The 26,869-nt window shown below is 42.6% G+C and overlaps 1 protein-coding gene across 1 annotated transcript; it reads left to right on the top strand.

The window, feature by feature from the left end:
• Window positions 1-26,869, top strand: PHLPP2 (PH domain and leucine rich repeat protein phosphatase 2; the record flags this gene model as incomplete). Its single annotated transcript, XM_009700940.1, has 17 exons — window positions 1-134; window positions 4,325-4,515; window positions 4,947-5,072; window positions 6,256-6,410; window positions 10,428-10,574; window positions 13,061-13,291; window positions 14,028-14,230; window positions 14,739-14,799; window positions 15,549-15,644; window positions 17,657-17,812; window positions 18,581-18,781; window positions 21,756-21,918; window positions 22,430-22,560; window positions 22,961-23,071; window positions 23,529-23,717; window positions 23,852-24,083; window positions 25,730-26,869. Coding segments are annotated over 17 exons (3,667 nt in total), but the record flags the coding sequence as incomplete, so codon positions are not given.

Raw genomic sequence — 26,869 nt, 5'->3', positions numbered from 1 at the left:
GAGGCTGGAGCCCACAGAAAAACCCCTTCAGATTGTGTATGACTACTTGGCTGGGTTGGGTTTTGATGAGCCTGTCAGAATGCAGGAAGAGGCAGCAAACTCTGATCTCAGCTGTATGATTCGCTTTTACAGTGGTAAGAAATCGTGTGTGTGCACACTGTCGCTGTTCCTGTAGCTTTAACTGTGCAGCGGAACTCAGTCTAAGCCCAAGTCATTGACCTATTGGGTTTATGAATGGCTACATCAAACACCCAAAGTACCAGTAAGAATTTCTTAAAATAACAAGTTGTCAAGGTTAATAGAAAAAAACCAGAATTCTGTAGTTCTCTTGATCCTACCTATGCCTTGAGAAAAGACAGCTCCACAGGAAGACGAAAGATTGCTCTGTTGTCTTTAGTTTCCAATATTGCAACAAGTGCCTTAGAGCTCCTAATGGGATGAGAAACATATTGTAATTCAGTCTAGGTGTGCCCGAAGATTGTATTTCAAAAAGGTGTATGGATATGGGCAAGGAAGGTCCTGGTCAAATACCTTCGCAGCCTGTAAATAGAGAGTGAAAGTGCCAGCTGGTTAATAATAATGCAGGCTGCCATTAGAAACTCAGTGCATTTAACTGCAGAAGCAAGACATCTGAGTGGCCAATTGAATCAGTTTGGGCAGGATAACACGTGGATAAGGAGCAACAGAATGATAGTCATAGACCTGTTGGTGTATGGTGCTAACAGTCAGAAAAGGAATTCACTGAACTGAAGAGGAAATTTAAAAGAAATAAAGGGGAGAAAAGCTGATAATGGAATTATTTCATTATTCTTAAATACTTCACCTGTGTATTTCTTGCATTTCAGAAAAAAAATCAAAGTGCTTTTAATGCAAAATTTTTCTTGCATAGTGGAGCTGGGTAACCTGACAGAGCTGCTAGCCATCATTCGTTTATTCAATGTCAAAAAGGAATCATAAGAAATCAGCTTCTATACCCTTCCACCCGAGACAAACCTCTTCTGTCTGGGATCTGTGCACAGAACAGGCAGAACAGTGTAGAAGTATAATGGAGATGGAAAGGAGTATGATGTGCATATGGTCTGGATTTATCGGGTGAGGAGTAGGGAGTCAGAAGTTATTTCAGCTGGAAGGAGGAGAGGCATCAAGCATAGGGCTGTAGAGAACTTTTGAAGAAAAAATGAGCAATTCAGTTTGGGTATGTCAAGCAGGAGCTGCTGAAGATTCAGGAACAGTGACTCAACTTCATGGAAGCAAGTAGGCAGAAAGTGGAATTGAGTAGTTTCAGTCAGCATCAGAGGGTAGTCCAGCGTAGAAAGAGGCTGTGAAGGAGGAAGTGTAAGGATTTGAAGAGTGTTCAGGAGACCTGTTTTAAAAAAGTAAAAGCAAATGCTGCCAAAGTGGTTCTTAAAGGTAGAGAAGGAATTAAAGGGAATGCTGTGGAGGAGTATGTGATAATTTTGCAAAGCCTGCAGCTGAGAAGATAAGGGATGAAGTAATGCATTTTAGCTAGAGAAACATTACTTAGAATCATAAAATGACAGAATGGTTTGGGCTGGAAGGGACCTTTAAAGATCACCTAGCTCCAACCCCCCTGCAATGGGCAGGGACACCTTCCACCAGACCAGGTTGCCCACAGCCCCATCCCACCTGGCCTTGAACGCTTCCAGGGATGGGACACCCACAGCTCCTCTGGGCAGCTGTGCCACTGCCTCACCACTCTCATCGTAAAACATCTCTTCCTTATGTCCAATCTAAATCTACCCTCTTTCAGTTTAAAACCGTTGCCCCTTGTCCTGTCACTACAGGCCTTGGTAGAAGGTCTCTCTGTGCCTTTCTTATAAGCCCCCTTTAGGTACTGGAAGGCTGCTCTAAGGCATCCCCAGAGCCTTTTCTTCTCCAGGCTGAACAACCCCAACTCTCTCAGCCTGTCTTCATAGGAGAGGTGCACCAGCTCCCTGACCATTTCTGTGGCCTCCTCTGGACTTTCTGGAGTGCTGAGAGCAGCCTTCATATTTCTTTCACCACTTGGGCATGTGTCTTGAATTTCTCTGCTCTCTTCCCAGATTTCTGTCTGCCTTTCTTACATGATACGTTGGGTTTGTTTCCTTCCCTGGTGCCTGATGAGTTCTTATGCCCAGTTGGGGTGATAAAACTACAAGTGGATTAATGGAAACCTCACATTAAACAGCAGTGAGAGGGAAGCATACTTCCTGAAGTCTGGTTGTTGAGATACTTGCAGGAGCCCAGGGGAGTTTTATGAGGGGAGAGGATGTGTTAGGTTGTCTGAGAGAATGGGGGGAGAGCTTCCTCTCAATGGAAGTTGCTTTGAGAATGGAGGCCAGTGACCCAGGCTGGATGGATCAAGCTCAGAGATCAAAAGTTGACAGAGTCTTTACATGCTTCAACAACAGATCAAATGGAAGAAGTTCTCCAGGGCCATCAAACTGTTCACCTATGTCAGGTGTGACAGGTGTGAATTGCACAGGGTCACACGCTTTCTGTGGTGGGGAATTGTCTTGATTCCTTGTATTGCTATAGGTGGAGTTGTGTGACTTGTGAGGTGCTGTTAGAGGTCCTAGCTCTGTCTGTTGATGACCTGTATTCTTGCTCTCAGAGGAAAGCCTGTGCTTGCTAAGTGGAGCATGGAGTTAAGCATGATCACAGTGACATTCAAGGCCAAGCTCAGGAGCTGCAAAGAATGACAGGAACTTGCCTACCCCTAGAGGTTAAGACCATTCTTACATATAGTTTGAGGACTTGTGAAATAGCTGGGATTCAGAGTAGAAGTCTTGAACGTTGCCCCTGGATGTTTCCTTAGCACTAGGATGTAGGTGTCACAGATGTTTCAGAGCGAATGGGGAAACTGGAGGATTGGTGTAGCTTCTTAGTAATATCTGGTGCTTGGAACAATGCTGCCATGGCAGTCTACCACTTTTGGTGCAATAATATTGTTTTCTTACAAGCCTGGGGGCCGATCTTTCAGCTTGGTAAAATCCGAGCAATTTTTTTCTGTGGATTAGAGTTTCTTACCATTAAAGGACATATACCAAACTTCATGTCCCTGAAACAAAGCTACTGTTGTAAATAAACAGCGAAATATTTGAGCTAAATTCAGCCTGGTATAGACATCAAGACAATGCTTTAAATTTGGCAAGCTGAAGATCCTGCTTTCTGACTGAGAAATGGTATCATACCTTTAGTCAGTGGTAAAAATTTTGCTTCTAATAAAAGTTTGGAGTATGATTTGTGTCTGGAAGTGGGGCATGCATAACCAATAGTGAGAATATTTTTCCATTGGATCTAACTAGAGTTTTTGTCATTGTTTGGCATATATGTTGGTTACTCGATTCCTCTGTCCGACTTCGGGGGGCGAGGAGGGGGAGGCATGGGGCGGAGAATATAAATACCTGCAGGTTCATGCTGCTTATGGATATCAGGACACTTGCAGGACAGTTCAAGACAGAAGCAGCATGTCGGTAGCAACTTCAAAAAAAAATTGATCCTTTCCTAAGTAAAACAAAGGACCCATTGCTGGGATCTGTCTTAGGGACTTGTTTAGGATAAAATGAAATACAAATTTAATATGAGGAGATTCTTAACACTTGAAACTCATAGGTCCATCAGGTCAAGCTTATTCCTGTTCTTTAAAGTATTCAATTAAGTCACTATTTGCAAAATTTTCCTAGCCAGTAAGATAGTATAAACAGTGAACAGAATCTTGGAAAAAAAATAATAAAAGGGGCAAGGGCAAAATGACCTAAAAGTAAGTGTAAGTGGATTAGAAGGCTGAAATAGAATTCTACTTTGCTGGTTAGAGTCAGCTAGCAGTGCACACAGCAGAGCTATAACAGTCAGTGCTGGAGTCCTTTCACTTGCATCATCTTCAGGGAAATAAGTTTCTTCTGTAGCTGATTTTCCAGGCCTTCCTTTAAAGCCCAGTAGAAGCCACTTATTTGGTGGTTTCTGTGACTTCAGCTGACTCAACAAGAGTTTCAAATTGCTTTTCTATTGCATCTGAATGAAGGTTGTTTGGTAAGTGTGTAAGTTTGCTAAGGTCTGTAATTACCTGTAGATTAAAAACACACTACATGGCAACCGTTACAATGTTGTACTGAAAGGCATACAATGGTTGCTTATCAGACATTACTGCACTGAGGAATTTGCTTGTCCTCTGTATGAGATTTTTTTTTTTAAGATAAGTCTTGTCTTTACTTGTTCTTTTCAATATCTGATTTTGCATGTTACAGCTGTGTTGCTATTTGTACTCACAGCTGAGAATGAAGAACAAATGGAAAGTAAATGCTAACGTCCCCTTTTTCTTCAGAAAAGCCATGTCAAGTGGAACAGTTAGATCGCATCCTGCTCTCTGGAGTCTATAATGTACGCAAAGGAAAGACCCAGTTGCACAAGTGGGCAGAGCGCTTGGTAATTCTCTGTGGTACGTGCCTCATTGTGTCCTCTGTGAAAGACAGCCACACGGGGAAGATGCACATCTTGCCTCTTGTTGGAGGGAAGGTAAGGCTTTTTTTGGTTAGCTTCCTGTGGCTTAGAAAGGAAGAAGGGATTATAACAATGGGTATTATCCACAAGAGGTTAATCTAGGCTTTTATAACAAATTACTGCATTAACATGTGCAGAGAGTTGTACAACCCCTTTCTACTTGCTTTAGTTAAGTAGCAGTCTTAAGGCTAATAAAACGAAGAGACACTAGTTCTGCTTTCACGTTAGTAGCCAATGTTGTGAATGGGCATTCTGGAAATTATTACTTCTTGGACCTACTTCAGCAGAAAGGTGTTGAGAAGGATTTACTTCTGTGTTTCTCTCCAATAGCTTTACAACTGTATTTTCAGCAAATTGTAATGAGTAATACCTCACCCTAGACTTCAGATCCATTGTAATTGCTGGACTTTAGGCAGACTGTTTTGTTTTCAATTCTCCCTTTGCAGGTGGAAGAGATGAAACGTCGACAGTACACACTTGCTTTCACATCTGCTGGAGCACAAGCTCAAACATACCACGTTTCCTTTGAAACGCTGGCAGAATGCCAGCGGTGGCACCGACAGGCATCCACGGTGAGACCCTGGAGACTGCGGTAGTCTCGGTGGTGGGTACAGGGCTAAGAAGGGTTTTCTGATGCAGGGTTGATACACAGGCAGAGTTGAAGCTAGGGTGCTGGAGAAAGTACCCAGGACACTTTCTAGCTTTCTTCATTTCTTACATGCTCAGGACTACAGATTTTCTTTTAGCCTTCTCTTCTCTCTCTGCCTGTGCAATGATGTTGAGTAGTAGTTCTGCATTTTTTTCACCCCCACTGCACCTATTGAGAGTAGCTGATCACATGTCAGTAGAGCAAACCTCAAGGACTGGCTGACTTTACAGCAATAGAAACCTATAAATTGCACCTGTTGCCATACTTGAATCTGCCTATGCTGTGGTCTGGACTGGGGCTACCCTGATAGGTTTGAGTTAACACAGAGATCATAGGTCAGCCAGGGAAATGTAGTGTGTTCAGAGCTGCGTCCTTATTCCACGTTAAAGTACAATTAGATGGAGATAGCTTAATGCTGAGCCACACTTTGACCTCATATATATATATATGATATTACGAAATATTAAATTAGTTCAGGATAAAGCAGGTCATAAAATCTGGAATGAAGCACCAAAGACCTCAAAACAAAGCATACTTAATGAGAGGAGGTCTGATATTTGCAGAGACTTTATGAAATGTTGCAAAACCATAATTTATGAAGCCTTTTCTTCATAACAGGTTATGTTTCCAATATTATACCCTGAACAAGCTGACAAAAGAAAGTCAGAAGAAGTAGCTAGGCCAAGCAGAGGTTCTGTAAACCTTAAAGGACTGAACTGGGAAGTCAACTGCTTCCTGTTGTTACTTGCGTCTTTGGAAGGCATTCAAAGGTTATGTTTTCTCAGCAAGAGTTTCTTCAGCCAAAGATACGGTTTTCTCCATTAGGTTGGCTCTCTTATGGTCTGCTTTTTAGGCAGCACCCATTGCACATGCAGAGCAGGGCTTTCTGTGTGTTCTAGCTGGTATCCAGATATGCACCCTTGTTGGGGGGCTTGCAGAAACAATAGCAGCAAATGGCGTAAACTTACATTCTGTGGACTCTGCCTGGTGGGTACAAGGGGATTCTTTCATGTTCTTGCACATTGTTTACTACTTGCATTCTTTGGCCTTCCATTTGACTTCCAGAGAAAAAATGTTGCACAGCTGCAGCTCTTCCTCCTTTTCAGGTTGTGTCCATGCGACTTAGCATGGTTGATCTTTCATGCTACAGCCTTGAGGAAGTACCTGAGCACCTCTTCTACAGTCAAGACATCATCTACCTCAACCTACGACACAATTTTATGAGATCAAGTGGAGCAGGGAGTCTCGACTCTCTTTGCAGGTCTGCAAAGAATTATTTTTCTTCTACATTTGGAATTCTTGACATGAGCATCTAGGGATGAAGAGGAGCGGGAGTGTATTGCCCATTCTTGGGGGGATGGTAAAAAGATTGATCTTCAGGAAGCTCTAGCAAATGAGGGGGCTAGGAAGCAGAACTGAACAGCGCAGGCAGGCATAAACTTCCAACAACTTACAGTATTCATGAATTCCCCTTGTGCTAAGTTTGGTCTGAGATGAGCTTTGTGGAGCGATACGCCATTTGTATGGACAAGATGCAATAGTAATGTAAGGCTCCTTGCTAAACAGAGAACGTTTTGGGGTATAAAATAAAAGGTGAGGGAAAGCATAATGCTGCTGATATGGGAAAGTGGTTGTAGGAAGAAGGGTAGGTCTGAAAAAGACTGGTTTGGTAAGTTCTTAATGTGCATTTGGAATGGCAGAGGGCCTGGGAAACTCCAGTTTTGCTTTGGGAACTTATAATGATCAGCTTTTAAGAGAGTAGCAGTTGTGTGATAGTACAGAAGCATGATGTAGTCATCTTAGGTAGTGAAAGGAGTCTTACAAAAATATTTTAAAATTAATTCCTGAAAACCATAAAAATCTAGAGGAAGATTAGTCTGTTGATATCTACGCTAGCCATGCTGACAAGAATTCAAGGAGTCACTCTATGAATTTTGAAAGCTGTTGGGAAGGCTGTAGTAATATTGTCAAATGGCTCTGTGTTTGGAACACATTGTGCCTTAGGAAAAAATGTATTTGGAAATTTGCAAAATTGCAGTTTTTTGTTTTGGTTTAGGTGGGTTTTGTTGTGGTTTGGTTTTGTTTATCTCTAGGGGCCCATTACCAGGTTATTTCATTTTTCTTCCTGCAGAGTAATGAGATGCCTAGGTATCCATAAGGGTATACAGGGGGGAAAAATTGCTCACCTGTGGGAATTCTTTGCAGTTTCATTGAGAGACAGAGTCTAGTCTGGTTTTGTTTTAATTCCAAACTTGTTTAAATGTTTTCTAACTGCTGAATTGTAATAGATTCTGTTATTGGAAAAGCTGGTTAAAGTAATGCAAGATTTTGCTTTCTACATGTCTCTTCAAATACATTATATGATGTTGAAAACAGTATCAAAACTTTATTTTCTAAAATGCGGTATCCTTGGTTCACAGGATCAGCAAAGGGTCTTGAAATTTCTTTTGACCTTGCATGTAGTCAACAAGAGATCTGACATGTCAGAAACTCGACTCTTTTCCTGGCAGTGACTATGTCTGATGAAGCTGAAATCCTCAAACAAACAAAAGCCATAAAAGAAGCCCTCGCTTCACAGAGTCTTGAATAAACAGGTAGCATTAGGTAGCCCATGTAAGGCTGCTCATTGCCTTTTGAAAAGATTTTTCTTTCTGAGGTTTGTAGGACGTTTATCAGGTCACAGCCCCAAATGAAGAAACTTGCTCACTTGCAGTAGGTGTTATCAGTGCCTAGAGACTGACAATTGCAAACGGCAGAATTTTTTGCAATGGTCAGATCTCTTCCTCTGTGGAAATCTTTGAAGCTCTAGGAGTCTAATTAGCTATAACTATAATAATGGAACAAAAAAAATTAATACAAGGGAAATGTTAAGCAAAGGAAATTAAATAACCCCACCTGTTTTGGTACAACTCCTAGCTTATTTTTTATGTAACGTGCTGCCTTTCAAGTATCTCCTGTTTCTGGAAAACATTATCAAGCCTGATCTTCATTGATAAGTGTGTGTGTGTACACATGCATATGCACACACATATGCATGTCTATTATCACCATTCTAGCTAGCTGATACAGAGTTGTACTGGGACGCTTAGGCGGCAGAGCAGGATGTTGTATTAAATTGGGAATATTTCAGACCAGCATCAGTTCGAGCTGCTGAACAGAGGATGGTCATCCCATTGAGGATTTGTTGCTGTGTTTCCATACCTCTTTGCTGTAATCTCAATATGCCCAGTGAGAGCGCAGGCCAAAACTTGAGGAGCCATAACAATTTCAGGATCCTTATTCCCTATAATACATGGTTCATGTATACAACTTGAATGAGAGTTGGGTTTGCATTCCATTCCTACATCACTACTGCTTGAGAATATTGGGGCAAAAGAGGAGGAACAGAAGGGGAGCTCAAAAGGGTTTTGAGTATTGTCCTCCTCGTTGAATATGACGGTCTGCTCGAGGAGTCTCAGACCGAGCTGTGTCATGTACCAGTTTCCCTCCAGCTTTTAGAAACTTTAATGCCCCTTTTGTGATTGCTTTGATATTGTTGCAGAGGGATGAATTCTAAAAATTGATTATGCTGTTGCATTTAATGCTGTGCCTCTTTGGGGCAGCCTCTCACCACACTCTGGTAATGACAGAGGAAGAGCTGCTTGGTGTTAAGGACAGGTGCCGTAGAAAAAGCCATTGTACAAGTCCAGAGAATGCAGTTTCATTAAAACATTTTTTGATTCGGAAACCTGAGAACTGTAATCTGTCCTAAATCTCTTAAATTTGAACCAGTTAATGAGAAAGTTCAGATCTGTAGGTTGTCCTCATTGTTTCTTTCTTTTCCGTTATTGTTATGAAGTTTTGTGTGCAAGTTTCTGGTTTTTGTGTCACTGTTAGATCTTTGCATCGTACAGTATGTTCCCTTTAGGAAGGCTATTAGCAATACAGCATCTTTCTCTTTGGCTTTCAGTTGCATTACAAGACAGTCTGTGGCTGCAGCAAACATAAAATGCCTATGCCCTTATTTATATGACAGAGTGCTTTCTCAAAACAAACGACCTATGTCCAAGTTTCAGATACGCTCCCTATTTTAAAAAAAACACCATCCCCCCCTCCCTCCATAAAGCAAAGTGGAGAAATATAATGCATAGTTCCTACACAGATCGTTCCAAGTATTCTGAATCTGAAAAAGGAGTCGCTATAAAGAAGAAAAAGTTTCAAAACCTTTCAGTCTTATACTTCAAGACATCTCAAGCTAGAAGTAATATTCTCCCTTAAGCTAATTAACCTTGGTTTTGTTACCTATATTAAAGCATTTGTTTCAAAATAAGAGCTAGTCACTGTTGTCTACCAACACGTATGGTAGGTGGAGCAGATGAATGAACTTTATGTTTCCAAGAAGTAATTCTCTGGTACATTACATTAGATTCACAGTTGCCTCATAAAGTACGATATTAATTTCCCCACTGAATTAATTTCTGATGGTTCCAGTTTGGGATGAGGAGGTTTTTACTTGGAGGAAAATATTTTTGTTTCCTGTAGAAAGAGGTAGGAACTCTTTGAGAAGAACCTCTTGCATATTACCTTAGCCCATACTCAATTTCTTTTCTCTGTTTGGACTTAGCACAGTGATAGAAGGAGCTGGAACAGTCAACCATCTGCTAAGCACAGGTGGGACTGTAGTGACTGCAAGGACTGTGTCAGTACTTGCATGGCTGTACCTATCATACAGTCTGCAAAGCAAGTGGCGCTTTAGAGGTGGAACCTCTTCAAAGGACCTCTGGATGCAGGTCTTGGTGCTTCCCAGCATGAAGTCAGCACTTTCCTGGTTTTCCCTTTTACAGCTCTGCTAGGCCTTCTGTTGTGCCTAGCTCGAAAAGGGTATTCCTGTCTTCTGTTTTATTCTTGGTATAGTTCCAGTTAGTGTTTTCAGTTCCTATTCTGCCAAGCTGCATAATTGTAGACTGTTACTCTAAATAAATCTTTGAAGGTAGATTTTTTTGAACTGAGTATTTTTAGTCTCCTTAATCTTAGTAGCAGTAACCAGGACTGTCAGGAGTCAGGATACAAGGTTGTTATCAGTTTCTGCAGTAAAACCATGGTATTTGATCACTTTTGGCATTACCACTGAGATATTAAATATCAGTGACTTAAAACCAAATTTGTGCAGAAACTCCCATAATGAGCTAGCTGACTGTATCGCCAGTGTACAAAAACTTTAAAAGTCTTTGACTGGTTTTGTATGTTTTTGCTTTGAGACCATGGAGGTTTGTGAATTAACTAGTATTCTTGCCAATAGGTTTTCTCAGTTGAAGAGCCTGAACCTGTCTCATAACAGACTGGGAGAGTTTCCTGTATCACTGTGTGAGATCTCTACTCTGACAGAGCTTAATATTTCCTGTAATGGACTCCATTACTTGCCAAGCCAGATTGGCAAACTGTTGAAGTGAGTATATTCTTTTTATCTGTGGTCATAAACATCCTTGCCACTTCAGTTGGTGAAGGTCCTGCTTAGAAAGTATGAGTGCTGGGGCAGCCTGTTCTGCCCGTGAAGACTGAATGATGGATTTGACTGCAGCAGAAGGTCAAGAACCAAGATGTCCAATAAGGTTCACTTTTCCTTGAAAATGAAAATATCACAGTATGTTTATACAGTTGCCATTTTAAGTCACTGGTATATAGCAAGATATCATTGTTTGTGACTTCCTGCCTGTTCTGCTAGCTATGTAAAATATAATAGAGGAGATTAATGGGTTTTGCCTATTTTGGAGTGGCCTAGGAAGACACTTAACAGTCAGTTATGATGCCTTGAATCACAGGTGCTGCCTTGCTGAACTAGAGTTCTAAGCATATGAGTATACTCTCACTTAAGGTTTAGTAAACTTGAAGCTTTTTGTGTTCTCCCTGGGGTGTGTGTTTTGAGGGTTTGGTTTTTGTTGGTGTTTCATTTTGTTTTTACTTTGGGGTGACTCGCATGATTTCTTGAGGGTTTATGCTCAATTTTTATGTAAATTTGAATGCATCCTTTTCTCCTTGCATCTGCTGCCATCTTGCATTCCCTTGCCTGCTTTCTTGTTATTTCCTTCCTACATTCTCTTCTACACTTTTGTTTAAACTACTATTATGGTGGTGCCTTCTCACTTAAACATGAATATTGTTATGTTTACATAAAAACAGTTAAGAGTTTCTAAAGATTGTGCTGTCAGGGGCATTTCCAGAAGCCGCAGAATAGTACAGTGAAATATCTATGGAGATCAGCTAGGCTTAGTAGAACTAGGGAAAAATGTACATGCCTCAAATTCTGAGGCCTAGCTAGTGGACCTTACTTACATGAGCAAGAGCATGCTGGTTATATTGCTGCAGTATTCATCAATGCCTTACACAAAAGGGATTGCAGATTTCTTAACTGTATGCAAGTTTAAAGTATGAGGGTACCTTATAGGACCAAAGAGAGTCTCAGGTGCAATTCCTTAATCACTACTATTAAAACATTACAGCTGCTGATGTAGAAAAGATGAGGAAACATGATGCAGATGAAGCATTGTCTGAAGACAATCATATTGTTTCTCAAATAAGTTAATGCGCATTTTTCTGCAGATGCAGAGGTGTGTGACTTTCTGAATTTCTATTTATTATTAAAGTTTTAATTTATTGTATAAAACTTTTCTGTGGTTACTTCTCATAGAGGTCTAGTGATTTTTGTCAGCGCTAGTATGTTTTGATAGCTTTCTACAGAATTGGTTGCTTTTTATGTGAGAAAGCAGATTTTAACATGGAAATACTTGGGGAATCCCCTCTGAAAATTTTGTCTTAAAGTGTTTGCTGGTGGAAAAACCTTCTCTTTTTTCCTCAGTAGCTACCCAGAATGCATAAATGCTTAAGCTTAGGTAAATTTGATTGCAAGACTATTATTGCATTTGTTTAGATAAACATTGCTATTGAGATGGTTCATTGTGGCCTGTTCTTCCTCCAGCTTACATCTTTGAAAAAGGAGCGTCTGCATCTACATTGGATGTAAGCAAGTCACTTACAGAGTGATCTTTTAGCTATATGCAAACTGTGAGGAAAAAGCTGTATGCAGACTTGCAGTTTTTACAACTTAGTTATGGGTCCAGTCACCTTTATGACCTCTTGAACCCTTATTCATAAGAACTTTTTATGGCCCCAGATTGCATTTCTACCACTACTAAACGCTGTTCAGAAAGTTCTTTATTGGAACATAATCATAATAAGAAAATTGTATTTTGGGGGTTTGAGTGTCAAAAGCCATGCAGACTTTTAAAACAATTCGTCTTGCAACAGAAAGCTACCCTATTGTTTTCTGAGTGTCTGAAAGGACAACTAGAATGTAAAAATCTGTTACCAGTGCAATAGTGTGGTAGGAATTGTGATTAAAATGTGCCATAGATGTGAATAAGTGCTGTAATAGGGATATGAGATTCCAGCAATTGGATGATGAAGGTGCAATTGATTTTTATTGTTTCTTATGAGACAGGTCTGTACTGTAACTGCTGTCATTTTTGGTTTTAGTTTGTCATAGGTCTTTTAAAGATTGTCCGGCATGCTAAGTGAGGAGTTCTTAATTTGTAGAAAACAAAGTGATTAAGTAAATATCTTGTCACTTACAACGTAAGTACTGATTTGTATTTTGCTTATGTTAACTTACAGTCTTTGGCACAACTGGAAGTTTACCTCCAAAATAATTTAGGAACTATTTAGTATTGCATACATGCAGTACCAAGCCTATTACATGCATAATAAAAGTACTCCAGTAACTTTATGTGTATAACAATATAATTATCTGTTACGTACCTTTAAAAAAACAGCCACACTGAGACCAGGTAGCTATACAAGGAAATTCACTGAAAATGCTAAATGTGATGTTCACTACTGTTTGCTGAATTATTTTCTTTCTCTTTTTCACCACTGCAGTCTACAGACCTTCTGGCTTGATGGGAATTTCCTCACGTCCTTACCAGAAGAACTGGGATGTCTGCAACAGCTCAGCTGTCTTGGGCTTTCCTTCAATAACTTCTGTGAACTGCCAACAATTTGTGAGAAACTCGTCATCTTAGACAAACTAGCCCTGGCAGGGAACTTGCTAGAGACCCTGGACCTTGCAGCACTGAACCGTATGAGTCACATCAAAAGTGTGGACCTGAGGTAAGCGGGGGGGAAAACCTGCATACATATATAAACGAGATTGCTACTTTCCATTTACAGCAGAGGAGCTGTGTAACTTCTAGTACATTTTGCAATAACTAGGTGTAATTTTTTCTCTTACTGATTCTTTAGCTTTTAGGGAGTTCTGTTTCTGAGGGTGTGCAGAATTCACTTAGAAAAGCAAGGTTAACTGAGCAATGCCTGAAGCCACTGAATGTGACTCTGCCCTCTAGTTTCCTCTTTTGATATGCTGTTACCATGAGCTTCGGTAGGTCTTTGATCTCTCCTGCCCTTTTTTGCCTCCCCCTTCCCTGCACCCTAGAGAGATGATCCTGATTCTCCAGGCTGCCGACTGCAGAGCTCTCAGAAAGGGACAAAGAAATTTTTGTCCGTGGCAAGGCAGTCTAGTGTCTAGTCTCTGCATTAGCTTCCCGTGTCAGTGCAAAGTAGCTGTCCCTATGCCTGACTTGTAATTTCTAGACTGGTCTTCAGAATCTCTTAAACATTGGGGAATGAGTAAAATGGTTTCATATAGCAGTGCATGCAAAAGAAATGTTTTTTGTTTGTATTCACTGCCTGAAATCCACCATTGCTCCTCATGCATTTCACTGTGCTTACCTTTGACGTTAGCCTTCACCAGAACTCTTCCTTTCCTCTCCTTTCTTCTCTCTTCTTACTGCTCTCCAGTGTTCAGTGTCTTATTTTCTGACTTTGTAACTCTTATCTCTGAGTTTAGGCTGAACAACCTGAAGAGAGCAGCAGCTGACACTCTGGAGGGGAACAAATCTGTGATTTACATGGATTTACGAGACAATCAGATGACAGATCTGGATCTGAGCTCCTTGGGCAGCCTGGAGCAGCTGCACTGTGAGCGGAATAAGCTGAAAGAGTTGACGCTGAGTGGCTTCTCCCTTCGGGCCCTCTATGCCAACAGCAACTGTATGTCTCTCTGCCTTCTTCACCTGCCTTCTTCCTTCAAGCCCTGGGAACAAAGGGAAACAGCCCTTTGCCCTTTCCCACACACACAAAAAAACTTACGCTGATGTTACAGTAGTGGGACCCTATGTGATGGGTCTTCTGAGGTCAGCTCCTAGGGATCACATATGCATCTATGTGCGCAGGCTGTGTAACGGGGAGGTTGTGGTGTTGAGTACTGTCCAAGGAATTCATCTTCCAGTGAGATCTGTTTGGGAGTCCATAAATAAAAGTACCATTCTCCCTTGTTCTGGTGCCCTACTTGGCAGGTGGAAAAATGGGATAGTGAGAAGCTGTAGTGCAATATGGCAGATGTATGAAGTGTGAACTTTGTCTTGGGAAGGATGAGTAGAGACCTTGAGTATCCATAAAGTAAGACTATGAGTCTCACTTGCTAGCTAGTCTGTCTGTTTCTCTGTGCTGTTTTCCCTCTGAAGCTCTGCAATCATAATTATTTGCTTTCCTTCATCAGGTCTGACAGCTGTCAATATTTATCCAGTTCCTGGTCAACTGACATGTCTAGAACTCTCTCAGTAAGTGACTGTACACCACAGAATAAAAAGCAAATATCTGGACACCTTTGCTGTTTTCTGCAGAAATTGTCTGGAGCTTTTAAGCTTTTGAAAGAGTTTGAGAGCAATTAAGGGAAGGCACTCCATCTTCACAATAGAACTGGAAAGCTCAGCACTAAAGAATGCTGAAAGTGTCCCAAACCAGAAGCCCTTCTGAACCAGTATGACCTGTCTAGGTGACTGGCTGTCCTTCAGCTGTAGGCTGAAATCGGCACAAAAAAGCCAAGCAAGGACCACTGAACTTGTGGCAGCTTGCTGGGCTGAATGGTGGGAATCTGTGGAGCAAACACTTAGAGTAGCTGCCACTGATCTCTGCTGTTGGCTCCATTGCCTACATCTACCCTTGGAGCAGCATTGCGAGACCTCTAAGACAGGATGCCCAGAGGACCTGATCATCTTTTGCTTCAGTTCTGGGTTGAAGCACAATAGCAGGATAGCTTAGCGTGGCTTGTTCTGCTGATGTCAGTGCTGTAAACAAAAAGCCTGAGCATAAGAGCCTTGCATCATTACTTTCTACCAAACATGCACCAGCTCAGTTTGCATACACAACTAGCCATGAGATATAAATTCCATGTGACTAGCTCGGGTGTTGTTGTTCATTTTCTGCTTATTGTTCTTGGTCTGGCTGTCACTAATGTCATGCAACATTCAAATAGGGTATGTTGCATATGGAGTGATGGTGTCTAGCTTTTCCCCCTTGCTTTTCTCAGCAATCAACTGCAGTGTGTCCCAGACTGGGCCTGTGAAGCAAAGAAACTGGAAGTTTTGGATATGAGCTACAACCTCCTTGTGGAACTTCCATCGAGGTCAGCAAACCTTCTTATACAGAGCTGAGCTTTCTTCTGTGGTGAGCTGACTGGGGAGAGAGAAGTAGTGGTATTCCAGTTGCTTTATTCCTTGTTGTGCAGAGATATAATCCACTTACTTTCTCTGTGCAGTGTCGAAAATACTCTGTATTCAAATGTTGGAAAGAACTGACTTCCAAATCAGCTTCTTGAATAGCAGGGGCCAGGTAATTTCATCCTATGCTTCTGGCTTCTACTGCAGCTGTTTGCATCTGAAGTAGAACACACTGCTATGATTTATGTGTGTTACCATAGTGTCTGTGAACACAGGTCGTAGGTGAGGCCCTAATAAGCCTTGCATTGCCTCACAAAGATTTTGTCTCTGACCTTTCGTAGGGAGATATCACAGAGATATGATATAGCTGATCTCAAAGGTAGCTTTCGCAACACGTTATCAGCCAACTCCTTTCTCCCTGTTTCCCTTTCAGTTTCTGCAGAAATGCAGTAAAGGGGAGCGTAGAACTAATATAATTTTGCAGATACTTACAATGACTTCTCCAAGGTACCAGGGATATAATGGGAAGAAGCAAAGCACAAATGTTCTTAGTCTAACAAGTGTGTTTGGTGGGGTGTGATTGTAATGAATGAGACACGGTGTCTAGGGTAAGCTATACTGAAATTGAATGGGCGGTTGGATTACAGTGAAGAAATGCAGAGAGCAGGTTGAAGCAGTTAAAGCAGCAGGCATAGGAGGTGATCTTAGCAGTGACATTCTAATGGTTGCCAGAGAAAAGACTATATTCATCAAAAGCAAGAAGAGAATGTAACACGGATGCGATAATGAGAACTTGGACAAGAATTTTAGCCATGCCAATGGATGAAAAAGACCAAATTTTAAGTATGTTGTATAAAAAAAACCTGCAGAATTCAGACACAGAAATATATATATTCTAAAAAGAAATCTAAGCATTTTTAAAGATTCCTAAATGCTGAAATTTACTGTATCCATTCAGGGTCTCTTCCAATATGTGTTTGTCATCAACACTGTAAGTATGTCTTGTGTACAGTCAGAACCTCACCAGCATTGACTTTTAGCCATCAATCAGGTTAATCCAGCAGACTAAAGCTTAAAGAGCCTCATGTAAGGGGATACAGTTCACCATGAAGTTGTTTTACACTTAGTTGCCTGAAGACAGAATTGTGTCAAAGTGGGGCATGACAGTGTTGAGTGCAGATACCCACGCCAGCTCTGGGTGAGCCAGCTTGAATAAGGAAATTGGTGTATCTGCATTTAAATGGCTTTTTTTTCCCCCCATTATCATTAGCTTTGAGAAGCCACAGCATACAGAAAGAAACTGAATTAATTGGCCTGCATGGAGCAGTGCACTAACGCAGCTTTAGCATTTCATGCATCAAAGCTGTTCTGTACAGGGCTCTCAGAATATAGTCCCAAATGATCACCTCACGCAAATGGTCAGGGTGGTTCTAGGCTATGTCCAGATGTGTTCAGATACCCTCTCTCAGAATCCCTGCAAGCAGTTCTCTGCAGTTCCTGGGGACAGAAGCCTTTTCCTTCAATGAGCACTGCAATTCCAGGGAGTGACAACAGCCTCAGAAGTAATACAGGAGTGCTAAGTGGCCGGTTAAAGCTCTGACTTTAAGTTGGCACAGAGGAAGAACTTCCTTCTGCCTACAAGTGAAAACAGGCATTTAAATCCATCCTTTGTGATTTCTCTTTTTTTTTTGTCTGCCTGAGACAATGCTAGAGCTATGCACAGACAGACTTGTATCACAAGTAACTGATCTGCAGTAGCATAGAGGGAAATGTAAATACACTTCCAAGCATTCAGACTGAGGCACCTTACCATGTGTGGTTTTCTGCTTTGTCATTGTTTACATTTTATAGATCAGTGTATTTTAATTTTTCTCTGCTGTATAGTCAAATTATAATAGATTATATACTACCATTTCCCACTCTGTGGATGTGAAGAGGAGTGAACTAAGCTGATACAGAAAACACTGTGTCTTTCTAGGATCCTCAGCAGCTTGAGCCTTCAGAAGTTGATGGTGGGGCACAATCATCTGCAGAGCCTTCCAGCTCTTCTAGAGCACATTCCACTGGAGGTGCTGGATCTTCAGCACAACCTGTTGACTAAACTCCCGGAGATGCTCTTTGTCAAGGCTCTGAAGTGAGTGGCAGTAGTGAGCGTCTTTTGTCTGCATTAACCTTTGGAGCTGTAAAGGCTGATAGTGGCATCTGCGTGACTGTCCTTGCAAGATGCCATTTGCATAAGAGATAATGAGGTGTGCAACTTTATGAGGAGGTAATTCAGGTGCCATAAGGGAAGTCATCAAGTTGATTTGAGGGAATCGGTCCATGTTACTGTTTAATTACAGGAAAACAGAGGCTTGCCTAACCCAACAGCCAACTGAAGAATTAGCTTCAGTTGCAACTGTTTCTAAGGTCATGTTACTGCCTGAAAAACTTTGTCTTTAAAAGTAGTGCATAAATTCAGGTGCAAAGGAAAGAAGCCATACAGATTTTCAGATATTACAGCAGAAAGTACATCAGGTCATTGGAGAACAGCAAGAGAGACCCTTACAAACGAACAAGCCTTCATAACTGTCTATTCAGACATGTGTCAGCCCTTCTTCTAAAGACTCTGAGTAAGAATTTATGTAGTCTGCTTCCACCAGTATTACCCACCCCCTCCACAGGCTTTTCAGTACTTACTGTTTACTGTAAAATGCTGTGTGCATCCACAGTGCTATATAGCTAATAAGTCATTAGTAGACTCATAAATCTTAATGTGAGTAGGGATGTTACACTGTGTTGTCTGGCCTCCCGTCTAATGCTGTTGCTCTGTCCTCACTGGCATTTGTATAGCTCCTTTTCCTCCTGCTAATGGAGTGGTTTAGATGATGTGAAGTCTGATTTTTGCACTCGCTATGGTTAGCCTCAGGTACCTGAATGCATCTGCAAACAACCTGGAGTCCTTGCCTTCTGCATGTACAGGGGAGGAGAATCTGAGCATGCTGCAGCTACTTTACTTGACCAATAATAACCTCACAGATCAATGCATCCCTGTCTTGGTGGGACACCTGAACCTACGGATCCTGCATCTGGCAAACAACAACCTACAGACTTTCCCTGCAAGGTAAATAAGTAAGGCTGGTGGGCAAGACAGTGTTTATGAGGAGGGTGTTGCCTGCCTTACTGCGATGGTACATGAATCAGTGTCAAAGCAAGATGCTCTGCCTGTGACTTGATGACAAAAACCTGCCATTCCTACACACACACTGAGGAACAGCATGTTAAGGGGGATTGGCACAGGGTACTGTTGGCAGCAGTGGTTCCTGCTCTCCCTAGTTGTGGGGGATGGGGGTAGTATTTCTTTGCAACTTCAGTGCTACTGGCATGCAGCTTGCTGTGCTGTATTTTTTCACTTTTCAGTCTTGCCAGAAGACCCTTAGTCAGACTTGCTGAACTCCTGCCCAATGCAGGTCATATAATTTCATACATTAATTAATGCACCAGCCTTATGATTTGGAGTTGAAATAGAGATAAATCTATGGTCAGCATAGGTGCTCCTGGGTGCTCCTTCTTGCCCTTTTTGAAGACTGGAGTGTCATTGGCTTTCCTCCAGTCCTCAGGCACCTCTCCTGTTCTCCATGGCCTTTCAAAGGTCACGGAGAGTGGCTCAGCAATAACATCTGCCAGCTCCCTCGGCACTCATGGGTGCATCCCTTTGGGACCCATGGATTTGTGGGTGTCCAGTTTGCCTAAATGATCTCTAACTCAAACCTCCTCAACCAAGGGAAAGCCTTCCTTTCTCCAGGCTTTCTCTCTTACCTCCAGGGTCTGGGATTCCTGAGGGCGTACCTTAGCAGTAAAGACTGAAGCAAAGAGGGCGTCCAGTAACTCTGCCTTCTCTGTATCCTCCATCACCAGGGTACCCACCTTGTTCAGGTGCGGGCCCACATTTTCTCTAGTCTTCCTTTTGCTGCTGATGTACTTGAAGCCCTTCTTGTTGTCTTTGACATCCCTTGCCAGATTTAATTCCAAGTGGACATTAGCCTTCCTCGTTGCATCCCTGCATGCTCTGACAACATTCCAAGTGCCCTGTCCCTTTTTCCACATTCCTCCTTCCATTTGAGTTTTGTCAGAAGCTCCTTGCTCATCCATGCAGGTCTCCTGCCCCCTTTGCTTGATTTCTTACTCATAGGGATGCACTGATCTTGAGCTTGGAGGGAGTGGTGCCTGAATATGAACCAGCTCTCTTGGGCCCCCCTACATTCCAGAGCCCTAACCCATGGGATCCCTCCAGGTAGGTCCCTGAAGAGGCCAAAGTCAGGTCTCTTGAAGTCCAGGGTAGTAATGCTGCTTACTGCCCTGCTTCCTCCACACAGGATCCTGAACCTCACCATCTCACGGTCACTGTAGCCAAGGCTGCCCCCAACTTCACATCCCCAACCACGCCCAGTACAAGAAAGAGGTGGACGTGTTAGAGTGGGTCCAGAGGAGGCCGTGGAAATGGTCAGGGGACTGGAGCACCTCTCCTATGGAGACAGGCAGAGAGAGTTGGGGTTGTTCAGCCTGGAGAAGAAAAGGCTCTGGGGACGCCTTAGAGCAGCCTGCCAGTACCTAAAGGGGGCTTATAAGAAAGGCACAGAGAGACTTTTTACCAAGGCCTGTAGTGACAAGGGGCAACGGTTTTAAACTGAAAGAGGGTAGATTTAGATTGGACATAAGGAAGAGATGTTTTATGATGAGGGTGGTGAGTGCCTGGCACAGGTTGCCCAGAGGAGCTGTGGGTGCCCCATCCCTGGAAGCGTTCAAGGTCAGGTTGGATGGGGCTTTGAGCAACCTGGTCTGGTGGTAGGTGTCCCTGCCCATTGCAGGGGGGTTGGAGCTAGGTGATCTTTAAAGGTCCCTTCCAACCCAAACCATTCTGCGATTTTATGATTTTCCAAGCATAGCTTAAGAAAACTTCAGCTGACTATGCATAATGATAGTTTTTAGTTTCTTAGTATGTGAGGAGGGTTCCTCTGAATGCTTTCCAAATTCTCTATGCTTTTATGGCTATGTAGACGACACAACTTGGACACTGCTCAACTGAAAATCATAAGCAGATAACGTTGGTTGTGAGCATCTACCTGAGTCCTCTTCTGGTGACATCTTTATACACCATTCTGTTCTGAGTACCTGTTCATCTGACTCAAGCCTTTTTCAGAGCCATGTCTCTGAGGATTGTTTCCTCTCTCATTGTGACTTGTACAAGTTCCTATGTGCATAACATTACTTACCTAATTTAAATCACATGCTCTTAAGGGAAGTTCATGTTACCAAACAGTTCATATTACTCTATGTTGAAACTGAGATTCCACCATATTTTTTATCTGCAAATTTTACTAGGTATAATTTGGTGAGTGTGTATATGTTTTTCTCATCAATCACTGATCTGTTGACTGTCATTGAATCAAAAATACCTCACCGCAGACCCGTACTAGAAAAACTTACACTGAATTCTTAATTCATTATTACTTTTCCGTATCTTCTGCAATCTAGTTTTGGGATATCAAATAAATTTTCTTTGGAATATAGTACAGACCTAGTGCTCTACTGGTAGACTTCTGTGTCAGCTTAATTTGTAGTCTCATAAAAACCAGGACATTTGGTTACCTTAGCACAAAAATCTAAGGTGGTTTTTTTTATTATTATTATTAATTATGTTGGCACAATTAATTCAGTATTGATTGCATCTGTGCAAGTTTTGCCGTGATTCTTCATGGTACTGGCCAGGCTAAACAACCACTTTCATACAAGTCTGTTTATTCTTACAAAGCACACTGACACAGCTTAGGGGTTTTTTGCCAGTTTTAAAATTAAGACGCTACAATCATCTTCTTTAGTGCTTTAGAAGTCAAGGATGAAGGGATCTGTCTGTTGTATAAATCCCAAGCCAGGCTTGGGGACCCTGAGCTCTTACTAGAGCATCTCTTAGGACTTTTGGTTTCCTATCAATAAATGAGAAATGTAGCTCATAAAGGGCAGTGTCTATGGATACCTTATTTGCAGGTTCAGAAAGTGACAAGTTCTTGCCTGTAAGTATACTTTTGTTTCCCTTTCAGCAAACTTAGTAAGCTGGAGCATTTGGAAGAGCTGAATCTGAGTGGCAACAAATTGAAAACAATTCCCACAACAGTGGCAAACTGCAAGCTACTTCATACACTTATTGCACACTCTAATGAAATTAGCATCTTTCCAGAGATCCTGCATTTGCCCCGTATTCAGGTATTCTTATGGAGAAGGTAAAGAGATATCAGGGGAAAGCTTGGGTTGGAGAATGAAGAGTAACTGCTTGGAGAGGTACTGGAGATCCCAGAATTTTGCTTGATCAACCCAAGAAGAGGGCACAGAATATGCATTCTAGATCTGTCGCCTGAGTTGATCAAAGATGGATCATCTCTCATTCCTCTTTACCACCTGTCTCTGACTTGATGTGTTTCTGGTTTACCATTTGAGACAGTGGGGCATGTCCTATAGCTAGGCAGGTTTGTATATATAGGCCTCTTTAGTGTGACCTATTCTTTCAGTATTGGAGTCCTGGCTATTGCAGGTTATAAGTATTTGCTTCCTATAAATCATTTTTCTATTGATAAGTCAGACCCATTTTCATGACCTGTTTGTGGAATACAATCAGTAGTGGGGTCATACGATGTTTGGAAGGAGCACTGGAGTAACTGATCACATGACAGAACAGAGAATATTTTCTTTGTCATTGTGATTTTTTTTGATACTGCAGTTTGTGGACTTGAGCTGCAATGAGTTAACTGAAATCCTAATCCCTGAGGCACTGCCAGGTGCCCTGCAAGAGTTGGACCTGAGTGGAAACACAAACCTGATGCTAGAACACAAGACACTGGACATCTTCAGGTGAGCTGTGGAGATGCCAACCCGGTAGTGACCTGCACAGGGAAGGGTAACCCTTCCCAGGAGGGGAAATGGAACAATAAAGTGTGTATCACAGCACTGCATAATGTTATAATGTTCCTCACCTGAGGTAGCTGAAGCTTTCTGTCTTGTAGGAAGGGAAAAGTCTGGGTCCAGATCATCAGAGCAAGCAAACAATTTCTCAGATGGTATGAGGTTCTCCCAGCTGTCTCTGGCATAAGCAGACAGACATCTCCAGAATATGAAGACGTTAAACTCTTCTCCTCGGTGCAATTCTTTCCATAGGCTGCTGTCTAAAACTCTAGACTGGACAAGGTACTTTGGCCACAAACTGTTCAGTGGGGTTTAGGAAAGAATGACTTCTGTTCTTCTCTCTCTGTAGTCACATTACCACACTGAAGATTGATGCTAAGCCCTCCCTCACAGCAGACTCAGCACTCACTTCTACCTTCTGGAGTCATGGAGTAGCTGAGATGACAGGCCAAAGAAATAAGTGAGTATTGTAACCTGCTGGACACTGACACTTTGTCTTCTCCACATGCTAGGTGGAGTCCACTGCAAGGCATCCAAGCAGACATGTTTTGCTCAAGAGCTTATCCATCCCTGTGTGTCTCCAGATCTCTTGCTAACTCTTGGTAACTCAAGCCTCTGCATTGTCCTTTCTCTCAGTTTCCACACTTACCCTGGGATACTTGGACTTTGCTTCCCACCCTAGCAGAGATGCTTTTTCTTTGTCTTGCCAGTTGCCCCCTCCTGAGTGTGGTCAAGGAGGGTTCAGGAGTTCCAATAATAAAGTGTAGCTGTATATCTCATGGGACAGTGAATGTAGAGCCAGTGGCTTTGCTGCCCTCTGAGAACAGCACTCACAGCAAGGTGCCTGCTGGCTGTGGTTTTGGGGACGATGTAATCTTTTGAGACATACTAACTTTGCTTGTATGCTTTTCTAACAGGCTGTGTGTGTCATCCCTGGCACTGGGGAGCTTTGCAGAGGGGATGGAGGCTGTGTATGGCATGTTTGATGGTGACAAGAACGAGGAGCTGCCACGCTTGCTGCAGTGCACCATGGCCGATGTGCTCCTGGAGGAGGTACAGCAGTCAGACACCATGTTCATGTCCAACACCTTCTTGGTCTCCCACAGGTAGGATGGTGAGCAAGCTGGTCCTGGTGGGACCTGCATAGGTATATCACTTAATGTGTTAGGTGGGGTGAGGCAGCCCTCCAGAATGCCTGTCACAGGGGTCTGGAGCCTTCCTGCACGTTCTCCTCCAACAGGAAGCTGGGCATGGCTGGGCAGAAGCTGGGTTCCTCTGCTGTCCTTTGCTATATTCGTCATGACGTGGCTGATCCAGCCAGCAACTTTTCTCTGACGGTGGCCAATGTGGGGACGTGCCAAGCCATTTTGTGCCGAAGTGGAAAACCACTGCCTCTCTCCAAAGTCTTCAGCCTTGAACAATGTTCAGAAGAAGCCAAGAGAGTCAAGGAGCAAAAAGCCATTATAACAGAGGTTGGTTTGGACCCTCTTCACTTCAGCTTCCGCTCTCCCGTAACAGCTTGGTACAAATACATGAGCTCTGCTGCCTGCACAATACTGTGGGGGAGAGAATGGCATGAAGGTGTTAGAGTGACTTGTCTGTTGCTTGCTGCTCTGCTTCTCTTGCTGATTAGCTGTTCAGAATGGCATGTTCCTAAAACACCTATTATGGCCTGAGAACTACAGGTACAGGATGCCAAGGATGGCTTCAGTAAAGAGGAAAGGAAATAGGTGTGGAGCTAAAGGAGGGGAAGTCCATAGTACTGTGCTTGACTTGGGTGAGTGTGGAGAGGAGCCACTGAAGAACAGAGCAGGGCCTGGGAAGTCATCTTGTCTCAAAACCCACAAAATATCTTTGTTGTTTCTTGAAAAGTATGACTCAAGTTACCTCTCTTTGGATTTCTTCTGTATTTCACTCAGTGAAGGTACAGGATTAGTGGCCCTTGAGACATGCAGAACATGGATATAAAGTATATTTTAACACAAAAACAGACAGAAATGTTCATTGGTTTTATGCGAAAGTATTAACATGATTTCTGGGGAACTCTATAAAGGTTAACTTTCTAAAAACTTGGAAATAACAGAATTTCCAAAGAACTGGAAAATATATCATTGGTGAAGATCTGAGAAATCAATACCAGTCATATTAGTTTTATGATCAGTGGGTCTTTTAAAAAGTATCAGGTTGTTTGATAAAAGTGTTTCTGACAGGGATAATATGTTAATGTGTTAGAGCTCTGCAAGGTGCTATATTGCATAGCAGTGGCTAAAAATAACAGGAATCAATGAGGCACAGTAAATGGTTTAAAAACTGACTGATGAATGGACCCTGAAAAATAAAAGTGAAATCCTTGTCTAAGGAGACTTCCCTGCATGTGTCCGCTGCTGGTTTTTAATACTTAGCAGCAGTAACATTTAACACCCAGAGGATACAGAAATTAAGCACACTGAAATTAAATTCAAGACACCGGGGAAGCTGTGTATTCTGTACGCACTGAGTTAGAAAAGGGACTGAGGGCTGTGGGTGATTTTTCTGTCCAGGAGATTTAGTACCAGGCTGGCCAGGGGACTGCCTAGCACGAACAGGAAGGAGGTAATACCTCCAGATAACAACAGTAGTGTGAGATACCTACTACTTCTTCTCTTCCTCAGGATGTAGTGACCACACTTCAGAATGCAGATATATGTTAATAAAGAGGGAAATACTCAGAAAATACATAGAAATTATTTAATGTCTGGATAATCTGCCTTGCAATGAGAAAGTAAAAAGTCACTCTGTCAGTCATACTGAAAAAATAAGTTTCATGTAAGACTAATGAGTGAGATTCTATGATCAGTGTGCTGCAGGTAGTCTAGCTGCACATTTCTGGATAGTTTGCTACAATTCTTCATAATGTGACAAAAAGTCTTGTTGCATAAAAGTGTGTTACTGACAGCATGGGTGATCAGGTACAGTGCATGTCTGTGCTGTGGTTCCTGGACCTAGATCCCTGTCTCCTATACTGTAGCTGTGTACTGGCATTTCTCAAGGCTCCAAACCAGTATATGGGCAGGGGAAAGATTGCTCTCCCAATGATCTATTAGATCTAATGCTACTGCCTTGTTTCTCTTGTCTGCAGGACAATAAGGTCAATGGTGTGACTTGCTGTACTCGGATGCTGGGCTGCACGTACTTGCATCCTTGGATCCTGCCCAAACCACATGTCAATTCCATTCCACTGACGGTACAAGATGAGCTGCTACTTCTAGGGAACAAAGCTCTCTGGGAACACCTTTCTTACACAGAGGCTGTCTCAGCCGTGCGCCACCTACATGACCCACTAGCTGCTGCAAAGAAACTCTGCACTTTAGCCCAAAGCTATGGTTGCCAAGACAATGTAGGTGCAATGGTGGTGTGTCTGAACATCAGTGAGGACAGCTGCACGTGTGAGATGCATGGCCTCACTCTGCCAGGTCCTGGGGGTTTTAGTTCCACCATCACCAAGCCAGCAACACCTTCATCTAGCAGTGGAATTGCCTCGGAGTTCAGCAGTGAACTGTCTGCTTCTGAGGTTAGCAGTGAGGTGGGCTCTACTGCTTCAGATGAACATAATGCTGTTGGTCTTGATGGCAGTTTGCTACCACGACAAGAGCGACGTTGCAGCCTACATCCTGTGCCCCCCTCAAGCATCTTTCAGCGCCAACCTTCTAGTGCTACCTTCTCTAGCAACCAGTCTGACAATGGTCTGGATAGCGACGATGAGCAGCCTGTGGAAGGTGTGATGACAAATGGCAGTAAAGTAGAGGTAGAGGTGGACATCCACTGCTGTAAAGGAAAGGGCCTGGAGTTTGAACCTCCTGCTGCAGAGTACAGCTCCTCTGCTCCAGGGCCAGAGGATGACTCTGGGCTTGTCCTTGTCATTCGGAGACAGAACAGTGTGAACAGCAACACTGTGCAGAGAGGGGTCAAGGAAAAGTGTGAACTGCAAAAATCGCTTTCCACATGCTGTCTCTATGGAAAGAAGCTTTCCAATGGCTCCATAGTGCCCTTGGAGGAGAGCCTCAACCTCATTGAAGTAGCTACAGAGGCACCCAAGAAGAAGACAGGATATTTTGCTGCTCCATCCCAGATGGAGCCAGAAGATCAATTTGTGGTGCCACCTGATCTGGAGGAGGAAGTGAAGGAACAAATGAAGCAGCACCAGGAGAATGGAGCAGATCAGGAGCAGAAAGAGGAACATGCAGCGACTCTGCCAGAGGAGTTTGACACAGCTTTGTAA

Source organism: Cariama cristata, unplaced genomic scaffold (genome assembly GCF_000690535.1).
Source record: "Cariama cristata isolate BGI_N322 unplaced genomic scaffold, ASM69053v1 scaffold31725, whole genome shotgun sequence".
NCBI lineage: Eukaryota > Metazoa > Chordata > Aves > Cariamiformes > Cariamidae > Cariama > Cariama cristata.
Note: the sequence above shows the minus strand (reverse complement) of the source record. Positions and strands in the feature narration are given on the sequence as shown.